Source organism: Crinia signifera, chromosome 6 (assembly GCF_055691185.1).
Source record: "Crinia signifera chromosome 6, ASM5569118v1, whole genome shotgun sequence".
Lineage (NCBI taxonomy): Eukaryota > Metazoa > Chordata > Amphibia > Anura > Myobatrachidae > Crinia > Crinia signifera.
In genome coordinates, this window is record NC_139222.1 from 195,743,803 (window position 1) to 195,757,006 (window position 13,204).

Here is a 13,204-nt window from a genome sequence, read left to right on the forward strand (position 1 = left end):
ATAAAAAAAAACGGTACTTATGTAGTATCTGGGCTGCCGATTTCTAAATCGGGTACATCGCATCGCATCGCATGCGACCATCGGATGCGATGCGATGCGATGCGATGACCCGATTTTTCCATAGGAATCAATGTTAAAATGGACTGAGTCCATTTTAACATGGAATTCAATGGGAAAAAGGGGTCCTTTTCATACCCCTACTATCCAAGTGGGCATGGAGTTGGATATAAACCTGTGGCGAGCGTAGCGAGCCACCGAGCCCGAAGCGTGGCGAGCGTAGCGAGCCCCGCGAGGGGACACAGAATACCGTCCCCTCGCGGGGCTCGCTTCGCTCGCCACGCTTCGGGCTCGGTGGCTCGCTGCGCTCGCCACAGGTTTATATCCAACTCCATGCCCACTTGGATAGTAGGGGTATGAAAAGGACCCCTTTTTCCCATTGAATTCCATGTTAAAATGGACTCAGTCCATTTTAACATTGATTCCTATGGAAAAATCGGGTCATCGCATCCGATGGTCGCATGCGATGCGATGCGATATCGCATCGCATCGCATCTGATTGTATGCCTTAACTTAAGGCATACAATCAAAAAATCGGCAGCCCAGATACTACATAAGTACCAAAAAAAAATTTTTTTTTTTTTCATCACAAAGTTATCACATCTAATAACAGATGAGTATCCCTTATCCAGATATTGGTTATCCAATTTATATTTTGCTAAAAGAGCTACTGAGGACATCTGTAACTGGCACCACTGTTGACATCATTTGTAACGATCGCTAAGACAATTATTGATATGCATTCAAATACAATGCCTGGGATAGTACACACACTTTGTGTTATGTTTTGAAACCTTCTGTCATTTATAAATAAAATATTTATGTGTGTGTGTCATATGTTTGATGTGTTTTTTTTACAACATAAATGCATTTTGTGGTCACACATGGGTACTCAAGATACTGTACTTCATATAATCTAAAAATATTCAGTTATCAAAAATGCTTCTGGAACCGAACAATTTGGATAAGAGATACTCAACCTGTACCAGCTTAAGGGGGTATTCAATGTTAGTCGTTCTCCCGCAGCCATCTCCCGACGGGGGAGATGGCTGCGGGGCCCTATTCAATGCTGTCTTCCCCGACCGCATTGAACAGGGGTTCTCGGCAGAACGAGCCCGACATCACAAGCTGTTGGGCTCGCTCTGCCGAGAAAAGCCGGAAATAGGCGAGCTCCCGGCCGGAGCTAGTCTATTTCCGCCCTCAACTCGCGGGCACGCCCCTTTCTCGCCACTCGGCGGCCGGGACATTGAATCCCGACCGCCGAGCTCAAGTCGAGCAAAGCGAGAAAGGGACAGGGGCACGGCTGTCGTGCTTGCTCGACAGCCGTACCGACATTGAATACCCCCCTAAGTGTCAGGCCTGCACTTACTACTGTATATGACCTTTCCTTTTTTTGTTTTGTTTGTTACATAGGACTAGGGATCATGTGGTTCCTCATATCACACGTTAGAAATTACCTCACTACTAAGAGTTGTAAACTTGCACAGTGAAATTATGAGATTGTCAAAGACATCACTCAGTCCATAGTGGGCAGATATCATAGCACATTTCCTAAAATAAAGAAATACTGCAGTCAGTAATTAACGCTTGATGCCAAACACACGTACACAGGGGTTAATCTTAAATGAAAAATCTATTTATTTATTAACAATTACTTCTATAGTCCTAGTATGCTGTGTTGTACTTTACAACTGGAAAATAAAACAAGACTGGGTAATAACTGACAAAGGGGCAAAAAGGTCTCGTTCAAAAGCATACAATTCCTGTAAATATTGTCCCATATTGACCAAAATGCAGCCTAAAGCTGTGTACACATGGAGCAATATGATCGCTGGCAATATATTGCTCAGCAATCATATTGCTCAGTGTCCCGTTTTCATCAGCGACCAGAGATGGGAGAAGAGGCAGGGGAAGTCACTGGTCGGAGGAGCATGCTCCTCCGACCAGTGACCATTAGGGGGCTAAAAACGGGAGCGCGCACCCGGTGATTTATCGCCGATGCACACTCCAATCGCTGGCAATATGGTCGCTCAGCGACCATATTGCCAACAATTTTTTGCCCGTGTGTACGCACCTTTAGCGTATATCTTGGTCGATGTGATAGAGCAGTGGTTCTCAACCTTGGCCCTCAAGTACCCCCAACAGTGCACGCTTTCCAGGTCACCCAGCAGGTGCACTCATTATTCAGGCACATTTGAAAAGATCCACAGGTGGAGCTAAATTATAGCACTTGTGATTCTGTGTGGAGACCTGCAAAACATGCACTGTTGGGGGTACTTGAGGACCAGGGTTGGGAACCACTGCTCTAGAGGGCCAGGGATGGATGTGTATAACCAAAAGCAAGCCTTGTATAATGTGTGTGCTAAACATAGAACTTAATAAAGAACACAGCCTTGTTAAATATGCCCAAGATTGGACACAAGTTAACTGTGCTTTTGAGCAATGTAACAACTGAGCCTAAAAGAAATCTGGCATTTAGTAAACTGCTTAAAGACATCAATAAACAAACTAATAGAACATGAAAAAATGGATAGTCTGAAACGTGTCATTACAGTTTCAGATTTCTGATTAGAAATTAGACCACATCACAGTGTATATAAATCTATTTATACTGCAAGGGAAGGAGATATTTTTAACCAATCTTTCAATTATATTCAATTCCTATTCAAATATGAAACAATTCTCAGACTGTAATTACGATAGTTTCTAATTAATTTTACAATTTTTAACTATTGTTCTTTAAGTCAGTATGAGAAGCAGACGGGCGAGCAGTCTCTCAGGACCAGATGAGCCGTTTCTTTCACTGCATTCCTACTAGCGTGCAACAAGAGAAGACCGCAGATAAAGTAGGGCAGGCCAGAGATCTATTGCTGTCTAATCTGTGGCACGTGTACACTGACAGGATATACTACTGTAAGTGCTGCCTAGATTTTACAGCTTTTACACCTGTGGTTTTCTCTGGGAGTGCATCTGTGCAAGCCCAAGTAAGATCTCCTCAGTGGTTATACAAATTATAAATGCAGGCAATTAAAGAAATAAACCCTATCTGATACCTCCCATATTTAATTGCAGACCTTTGAGGTAGGCACAATGGCAATGTAAATAACTACCTGAAACCAGATATGGCTTTCTGAATGATGGTCTCTTCCAAGCTCTTGTCAAACACGTATGACAAGGCAGCAATGGTTGGTCCCCAAGTCATTGTGAAGAGGTCATGATCATAGCTTCCCGGGGTCACGTGCAGGAAGAAGCCCTCTGGGGTAACACCTCTGTGTAGCAGCACACTCCACATGTAATTCTCCTTAACAAGACCGGTCTGCTCCTCTGGCATGACAATTTCATCATTCCTGACAACAGAAAGTAACACTCAGCTTACTACCGATTTATCTAATAACCGGGATAACCGAGACGTTCTGGTGTTTTTCCCCAGACAATATGGGCACAAAGTCAAACATACTCAGACTGCCTCATTCATATTGTTTTTACAGACTGCTTAAATTAATACAAGTTAACATCACTGTGTTCCTGGTATGAATGTGTTCTGACATACAGATGTAGACACGCGCGTATACCTGATCCCCGGATAAGATTATCCACAGCCCGGCATACCATGCTGCAATGCATACGCCGCTGCTGACATATTGCGACAACAAAAAGATGTATCTACATCTGTACAAGAGCAAATTCAAACAGACTTTGAAAAAAATTAAACAAAAGGTCTAATTTCCACAGTTAGGCTCTAGCACTTTATCACATTCCATTCCATCTACAGTTAGGGGCAGATCCAGCTAAATGGTACACATTTTCATCTGTGCAAATCAATGTGTGGGCAAAAGGAGTGCATTTTGATGCAAAGTGAATCAATCATTCCTCTTTAGGGGTACAGGTTGAGTATCCGGTATCCGGACATCCCTTATCCGAATTATTCCAAAAAACGTGGCTTTTGGAATCATTCAAATTATTATTTTTTTTAACCCCTAACCCTCTTTTCATACTTACCAAGTCCCCGGGCGTCCACAGCAGGCCTCCGGCATCTTCTCCAGGGTCTCCAGCGGTCCCAGGAATGCATTGCGCGAGTGTGCGCGCACGCCGGTGACGTCACCGGTGCGCGCGCACACTCGCGCAATGCATTCCTGGGACCGCTGGAGACCAGGAGAAGATGCCGGAGGCCTGCTGTGGACGCCCGGGGACTGCGCGGACGCCGAGGGACGCCCGGGGACCATCAGGGGACAGGTAAGTATGGCTGCAAAAAAAATATTCCAAAAACCGGAAAATTCCCCTATCCGAAATGCTCGTGGTCCCGAGCATTTCGGATAGGGGATACTCAACCTGTATTAAACCAAAAGGGGGCAACTATATTTCATTTGGAGTTGCAATACGGATGCCTTACGGAATACGGTAGTTGTGGCTGCTCACAAATAATTTTGTTTTCACACTGAGCTCAGTAAGCTTGTGCTAGGGGTTGGCCATGCTAAAGTGCACAAGTGTGTGCATCACCCAAGACATTCCGAGACTGACCTCCTTAAGGCTTCTAGCATGAAAAAGAGAAATGAAAGCAGAGGAGTGCCAGAGATCACATCCTGTCTCCTGAGCACAGTAATCCCCTGAGCTTTGAAGTCTCTGGTGTTGGATTTACTGAGCAGACTGGATTTCGGAGCATTTCTTAAGCCCTAACTGCCTATAAACAGCTGGGAGTATTAAGGGGAGCCCAGCTTCTTAACAGCTAGACAAGGTATAGTGACGACAGAGCAGCGCTAACAGAAATTTGATCAACTGCTTATGTGGACTACAGAGTCCAAATGTAAAGGTAAATAAACATAATATCAAATATTAAAATACGCTGGTAATATCCTAGAACCTACACTCCTCTGCTGTATGCAGTACAACGCCTCCGCTAAGGGCAACAGCGAGACATGAAAGAGAACCGGCTATTCATATCGTGCCCAGAAAGATGCTTTTCTGCTGAGTCTTATTTTACAGAGCTTTGTGTGTTTTGAATTCTACTTCTCCATCATTATGCCCCGAGAGGCTACTGCGATGAACTTTGTTTTTAGACCTTTATCATATGAAAAGGCTGGCTTAGGACCTGGACAGAATACACCTGTATAAATACAGTATAGCAATTGTTGGATTGCAGATATGCTCTCACGACACAAGAACAGCCGTGGGCTTTGTTTAACATAGATATGAATGAGATGTCTAGGTCAATGAACTTACTTGACGGCATGGTAAATATCTTCCAGCATATCTTGATCAAAATCTTTCCCACCATTGACACCTTTCAGATTTTTCCTGAACTCCTAGATGGAAAAAAGCAGAGAAATCACATTACGTAAATTCACGGGTAGAATGTTCAGTAGTGATCAGTATCCTGATGAAACGTCCTTGAAGCAAAGGTTACATTCAGTTTGGTAATAACAGATAAGAGCCCCGTATTAATAAAAGGTACAAGGACAATACGGGGTGTTCAAGCTAATTTTCTGTAAGAGGCTCAGATGATTACTACTAGCTCCCAAGAAGAGTCAGGCTCAGACAAATCGCCAGAATTTAGTCAAATATATCAGAACATGGATTTTTATGCAATTCCACCAAAAATGATCTGGAGGAAACTTTGGTAAAATAATCCATTATTGGTATATCATTAAACCATTCTCCGCACATGGCACATTTATGGTCTGTATTTAGAGATAATTTAAAGACACCTGATTGAGCAGTTGAGTATATGAAACAGAGAATTACCACGTATTAACATGTGTACTAGGTAGCACTTGGGTAAGGAACAGTCCACTAGAAAAAACCCATTACCAAAGCTGGATGGTTGGGGACAGGTCAGAACCTTTGGACATCATTATTTATGGAAGTAGCCTCAAACAGTGTAGCATAAGCACGAGACTGCTGCAGGAGTACAACCTGTAAGGCTTGGTGTATTAAAGAATGGCACCATAGTGATTACAAAAAAAATAATAGAATTATAAACCACTTGCTCTGATCTCACCTCAAGAGTCATTGGAACACTCTGTTTGCGGACATTATGATTGTGCTGGTCGGTATTCAGCATGATGACTGCATAGGACAGAGCAAAGCAGGCATCACTATGTGCAAAGGGAGTCCCATTGGATTGCTGGTGAGAAAGCAAAACCCATCATTGCTATTTTATTTATAAACATATGTAGTAAAATGATTGTTACAGCACATCTCTTGCATTTTGCAGATATTCACACCGTATACAAGGTTTCACAGTGGCAAGGTTCAAGGCACATTGCACAAACCAAGATACAACCACGCCAACAACCAATCTATATATGCAGTAAAATGTTAAAAAGTACTAGTCATATCTGCTAACAAAACTTCATTGACACATTGACCATTCATAAAGTTGTTCAGATAACTGGCGGAATTAATAGTAGTGCAGAATCCGCTCCAGCCGCCACAGCAAATAGCTGGCGGAAATAGGACTGGGTGGGCAAACATGTAATCCCACATTTAAGAATATTTCCGCAAATATGGCCTTCTTGGTGCATGAGACTGTGCAGTTATGTATATTATATTATAGTCTTTACATAAGTTAGAGTTGTGCATATAAGAAACATCTGCACACACCCTGAATGGCATTCTTATGACTACATCTACTTTTTTTTTACGGACCATAACAAGCTGTGCAGACAGAAGCACATGTGCGGCTCGCACTGAAACAGGAAGCATTATTACTTACTCTCCAGTGATCTGTGAAAGCTTCCAGTAACCGCTGAATCAGAGGCGCTTCCCCAGGTAAACGGAAAGCTTCAAGGTAAAGCCGTAAAGCTTCATCAACTCTCAAGCCTTGAAACTGAAATGTTCTGAATGGTATACAGTGAATGACACGGTTATTATAATATGCAGAGCAGCCGACAGTAGGCAGAAGAGAGCATAGGTGCATTCACTAGATACACAATTACCTAGAAAGGATGGTAAAAATCCAATGGGTGCAGAAACATTTAATTGCATGTGTTACTCCATTAAACAATAATCACATGCAAGGGATTCGAAGAAAAAAAATATATACATATTTTCCATAATTCCTTACTAAAACAGGACTAACTTGGAGCATGGTTCTAAAAAAACCGATTCAAATTGTTCTGCGTGAGGTGGAAAGTGCTTGATGACCATATGCTTTTTAAGAGGGAACATACAGATTTAATTTCCTTCCCTTTATTTAAAGGATATTTTATATACAGTAAAGCACAGAACCTAAAGGAATGGATAGATTAAGATCACACAGATTTCAGACTCTTTATGCTGTTGCCTAATGATCATATGAATACATGTAAATGCCCCTATAAAAACCACTACTACTCTTATTTAAATGTGTCATCCTTTAGGGATGGCACCATTAGAAAATATGTAGCAGCAGCGGGAAATCTCAGACCCATTTTAACATCCATGTAAGTTAACAAAGCAGCGGAGAAGTGATAAATAATGTAAATCAGGGATGGTGAACATTTGTCTCTCCAGCTGTTATTGGACTACACATCCCAGCATGCCCTGCAACAGTTTTAGATGGCCAAATAGAAGAATTGTAGCACTGCACGCTGGGATGTGTACTTCAATAACAGCTGGAGGGACACATTTTCCCCATTCCTGATGTAAATGTCAAAATTGGATGTTAAATCTAGTTACTGTACATTGTCCGGTAAATATAAATGTATTTTATACATACTGCTAACATGTTAACATTCGGTGTGCTGTAGTAGAAGTGAAAATACGGTTGATCTGTAAACTGTGTTATTACATTTGTTGTTAAAAAAAAAAAAAACTAATTTCTATGAGCAGCGCAAAGCTAATGTACTTGTAATTTAGAATGTAGAAGTAATTTACTTCTAAAGAGAATTCTGCAGACAAGTCTGTCACTTTGCATATTATTGCCACTGGGAGCAGTTTTCCTGCATTATATGGTTCATGTTTTCCCTTAACAGAGTTAGCAGCAGCTCAAAGTTCCCACACTACAGAGAGTGAAGATATTTTGCCCATAAGTTATTAACGCTCAAAGAAAAACCATACAAATATGGATGTGTCTCCATCCAAACAATCACATTGAAGCTGTAGAATCCAGCCCCAAATGACTCACCCTACAAAGCTTTCAAGTAAATCCAAGTTTTTGCGATCGCTCACAAATTCCCCAATCATCTTTTTGTCCAACCTTGGGTTGTCCCTGAGCCACTGAGCCACCTCATTGTTATCCATTGGTGTTGCCAAGAGATTCTTTTCTTGTAAAAACTGTATCCCTTTCTTTGATTTCTGATTGAAGTGCTCGGTTCCAGTCATGAGGAGCTGTGGAGCACCCATACAAATATGTTATACACAGGCACTGAACATATAACTTACATCTAGAATTTGGTTTTGTTTTCAATTAAAGCTTTTTACCTTTTTTTTGTTCTTTATATCATTTAATTCTTGTACCGTAGGAAGGAATGTTGAGAAGCGAGGTGGTTTCCTTGGGGTCTTCTGGTCCGCTAAAAACAAAAGAAGGTGTGTCTGTTACTAGTATGTAGAGTCATAAGATAAAAACCACATATGTATGATTTTTTAACAAACAAATGCTGACAATTCTATTTATGAAGGAAAATATGATATTTGCAGAATATTAGTATCAGTACACTATGACATAATGGACACATAAGATTTCCTAGAATTTAGCAATGCATTTTGAGGTTCCATAATTCTGCAGAAAAAGATACTTCATAATGCATGGACTTGAAAGCACCAACTGGTTATTTGCAGATGTAAGTATATTATAATTATATAAAATATTGTGACAAGGGCACGTCATTGGAATTAAGTTTTTACTCAATATAATTCTAAGACTTTACATGTAGATTATCAAATTAAATAATAGCTGTTCAAAGACATACTATAAGGCTGAATTTTTAAGGGTTTACTGAACCATAGAATAACCGGATTCGGTATGAAATCCCGACGGTCAAAATCCCAACAAGGACAAAATCTCGACATATAGAAGGTACAGGTGAAACAGTCAACATGACTGTCGACAGGTCGCGAGGACGACATGGGTTTTTCCACTGTTTTTTTTTACCCGAATGTCGACACAGTCGACATGGACACAGTTGGACGTGAACCGCAGCCGCACGCAATGCTTCGGGCACGGTGCCTCGTTGCGCTCTGCACACTATTTTATTCTCCCACCACGCCCTAGTGGATGGCAGGGCATGAAAAAACCGCCTGTCGGCACATATCGGGTCAAAAAACTGTGAAAAAACCCGTGTCGACCCGTCAATGGAAAGTCATGTTGACTGTTTCACCTGTACATTGTATATGTCGGTATTTTGACCTTGTCGGGATTTTAAATGCCGGGATTTTGTCCTTGTCGGTATTATGACCCATTCGGGATTTTGACTACATCCCGAATAACCAAACCTCCACAACAGAATATACTGAAGCAGAGGGCCTGATTCAGGGACAGATGAAAATACAATTGCCAGTGTGATTTTTCCAACTTTGCTGCTGGTATCTGATAGTGAAGCTGCCACAAGCAACTGAAGAGAGATCGACCAGAACTATTGCAACTCATTTGCAACGGTGTACACATTCACAGATTGTACACAAGAACAAGTAGTGTTCATTCTAGCACTCGCCATATTTGAAAACCCACGCAGTTCCTCTTCCCTGCCTGGGGTGTCGCTGTCTGCTGCATATATGCTTCTATATGCTTAAATCCCCACATTAATGGTGAGTCCCATATAAAATATAATATGTGTTATTTTTATCAACACCACTAACCTCTGTCATTGTCATCCTCAGCTTCCTGTCCACCAAGACTCATTTTATCTGTCAGCAGATGGCCACAAGCTAGTGGACGAGGTCCATGGGGTTCTGTATTGTTATTTGAAGGAGCAGATTCCTCAAGACGCTCATTGTCTGCTGGAAAGAAGGGCTCAAATGAAGTCGGTAACTTAATAACCACTTGGGAAAAAACCCAGCTTTGTTTTGAACCTACAACTGAGATTTGGACACCTTGCCTACAGCAACTGTAGAAGCAGTAACTAAAATATAACAATTGCAAAACTTACTATTTCCAGAATCTCTGGCTACTTCTGTGCTATCCGCACACGATTTGCCTGCCTCTGTCTTGTCCTGCTGTAATGTGTTACTTAATATCTTAGCCTGGCAATGTGCTTCTGTGCTGTCAATGACGGTCAGTAGAGCTTCTAGTGAAAGCAGATGAGTAGTGTATAGTTGTCCAGACACTGGAAAGGCATTCTGGGGGGCAAAACACAGAGACCAGCAAACATTATACACTTAAAGTTAAGTGGTTAAAAAGAAGTGTAAGAAGAAGACCAAGAAGATGAAAAACACAAGACATCAATGGACCTTTGAAAGGAGTTTGGTGAGTTCCTCAAAGAGATTGGAGCAGTAATAGTCACAGTCATAATTAATGTAAAGCTCGGACACAAAGCTGGGTATCCTCCACAGTTGTACTATGGCTTCAAGTGCCATTTCTTTCATCTCATATGGCATCTTGGGATTTTCAGTGGTAATAATATCCATCAGCTTCTTTATATACATCTGTATGAACAAAAAAAGCGTAAATTGTTCTATTTTACTGTAATTTAAAGCGGAGTGTAAAAGAACACACAACTATCTGGGTAGAGGACAATAATACTACTTAATGCATCTGGCCCCCTGTCAACTTTATTACTCTACAAGAGAAAAAAATGATAAAACCTTAAAGATAAAATGCTATATAACAAGAGTAATACTGTAAGCATTATAGCTATAGTACTTACGCAGTGGCATGACAAATCTATATGAATTTACCTCTAGCTGAAACTTTAGATGCTCTCTCATACTTTCAAACAGAAGGAAGCAAGCCCGCAAGGAAGCTGTATACAAATTTAATCGTTCCGCACTCAACAGCTGTAAATACAAAGTAACAATTTTTAACAATTGGATTTTAAAATGCAACAAATTCTGTAAACCTAAAGGATAAGCATTCTCTATATAACACATGTAAATATGTCAAAAAACGATTACTTTGAAACCGTAGAGTCAGTGGTAAGAGAATGAATACATATATATATATATATATATATATATATATATATATATATATACACACACACATATATACACACACACACACACACACACACACACACACAGTAATGGAAAAAAATTACATGTTTTAGAGTTTATTCATGCCTCAGCAACTGATGTGCAACCTTTCAGCACTTGCATGCAAGGGAAAGCCAGTTGGTAAAAAGGTAACATGCATACAACACAGTATGTATGTGAACGTCTTTTTTTATTTGTTTGGGGGAGGGGGAAGACTTCCACTTGTCCACTTTAGAAGGCTTGATATACACTATGCAGACACCCTTCTTGGCAAACTGTCCACAAGATCTGTATGTTTTGCCAGTTGAGTACAGTGGTTACTCTGAAGAAGGTTGAGTAGGCCAAGAACGTACCCATTGCTTTAATTCAATTGATCCCTTAGATTCATTTCTGGACTCATAAGAGTCAGTCCATCCAAGTGATCAGATTTACCGTATACCAGTCCAGCATCACCCTCTAATTGTAAACAGATGGCATTGTCGTCATGGTAAAATTTGTTGTTTCTGTTTTTAACTGCCACAATGTAGGTACACACTGTTATTGAGAAAATCTTTGTACTTCTCAGTGTTAATGTGACCATAAATTACAGTTAGCAAACTGATGCCAAACCAGATGAAACAGACCCAAACCATAATGTCACCACCTTCATGCTTCACTGTAGGCACTGTACATTCTGGCATCAGATGTTCTCCTAGCAATTGCCAAACCCATCCATCTTATATGTAAAGTGTAAATTAAGATTCATTACTCCATAACACTCAACGCTATCATTCCTTTGTCCGATTCTTGTTCTCTTTACACCATCATAGGTGCTGGGCTGCGGTTAGTGGTTTATGAGCAGCTGCTCTCCCATAATACCCAAGAGCATGGGTCTCCGTACAGTCTTCTTGTTGAAACTGACACATTAGTGGCAGCTTGGAACGCCTGTGCAAATGGTATGCATGGTACAACTGCTTTCCTTTCACAGCTCCCTGGTTAGCACTCTTTGGTCCATGGGTTCTAGTTTCGGGGGTATTCCATGACAAAGTGAATTCCTGCAATGATCATTGTTCTTCCATGCATTCATGAAAAAAAGACACAGTGGATTTAGGGACCTTCCTAACATCCACAATGTTTCTCACACTTCATTTCAAGCACCCCTTTTACAACTCTGTTCGCTCCTTCTGGCAAGCCATTTCATTAGCAAATGAACTAATCAGTGCCCCTCTACCTGTTTTATACGTTCATATACGTACACATGTCTGCTGCAGGAACACACTATTTCGTGAACTTCCGGAAGGGGCCGGGGATGGTCGCATGCACGTGGAGCTCCATCCCCATCCAAGGAGCTCCACCATCCCCGGCCCCAGGAGCAGCGTGCAGCGTGCGGCGGAGGGGGCAGAGGAGGCGGGCAGGCAGTGACCGTGGAAGAGGAGGAGGGAAGCGTGCGCCGCAAGCCGAGGACGATGCGGCCGGAGCTGGAAGAAGGCTGACTCACTTGCCCGCCGCAGTTCACCTGCACGGGGCGGGTGTGTAATCATCCCAGGCGCCACTCAACCCCTTCGCCTCCCCCCCCGGGACCCGTCGAGCACTCCGACGCGGCCACCGATCTGACTGCGGCCGCCGGCGAATTGAGGCCTGGACCAAGTGCCACACCCGCGGCCTCTCCTGCTGGCTCTGACGCGGCCCTTGCATCACAGGTGACACGGCCGGATTGAGCGGAGCAGAGCGGATGCCCCCGGCAACACCACCGGCTGGGGGACACACCCTAGGACCACCTCCACTGCCCTATGGACACAGGGGTGCCGGGCAAAAGAAGAGCAGCGGACCCGGTGAGAAGGGACCCATCCCCCCCCCCCCCAGCTAGGACAGGAGGCAGATCAGCCAGGGGGACCACCGGCAATTCATCCAGAGGCCGGTAGGATCCCCCCCCCCCAACAGGCCGCACCAGCCCCGGGTAACCCTGTGGCAGCTCCGCACCCCCCCCCCTCCTCCATCCACTGACTCTCCCCCGGCCTCACTGACTTTACCCCTCCCCCTCCCACGGCTCTCCCACAGG

The 13,204-nt window shown here is 42.7% G+C and overlaps 1 protein-coding gene across 5 annotated transcripts in view; it reads right to left on the reverse strand.

Moving 5' to 3' along the window:
- GBF1 (golgi brefeldin A resistant guanine nucleotide exchange factor 1) overlaps positions 1-13,204 on the reverse strand; it is a 184,168-nt gene that overhangs the window by 33,756 nt on the left and 137,208 nt on the right. For 4 of the 5 annotated variants that reach the window (XM_083148530.1, XM_083148527.1, XM_083148528.1 and 1 more), the window contains exons 13-23: positions 10,870-10,968; positions 10,423-10,617; positions 10,122-10,311; positions 9,832-9,972; positions 8,458-8,546; positions 8,162-8,364; positions 6,770-6,893; positions 6,053-6,178; positions 5,275-5,357; positions 3,168-3,404; positions 1,515-1,608 (exon numbers count right to left, since the gene is read on the reverse strand). In XM_083148530.1, coding sequence (XP_083004656.1) covers positions 1,515-1,608; positions 3,168-3,404; positions 5,275-5,357; positions 6,053-6,178; positions 6,770-6,893; positions 8,162-8,364; positions 8,458-8,546; positions 9,832-9,972; positions 10,122-10,311; positions 10,423-10,617; positions 10,870-10,968 — 1,581 coding nt within the window. The remainder of the gene's footprint in view (positions 1-1,514; positions 1,609-3,167; positions 3,405-5,274; positions 5,358-6,052; positions 6,179-6,769; positions 6,894-8,161; positions 8,365-8,457; positions 8,547-9,831; positions 9,973-10,121; positions 10,312-10,422; positions 10,618-10,869; positions 10,969-13,204) is intronic. The other variant, XM_083148526.1, reaches the window with a different exon arrangement.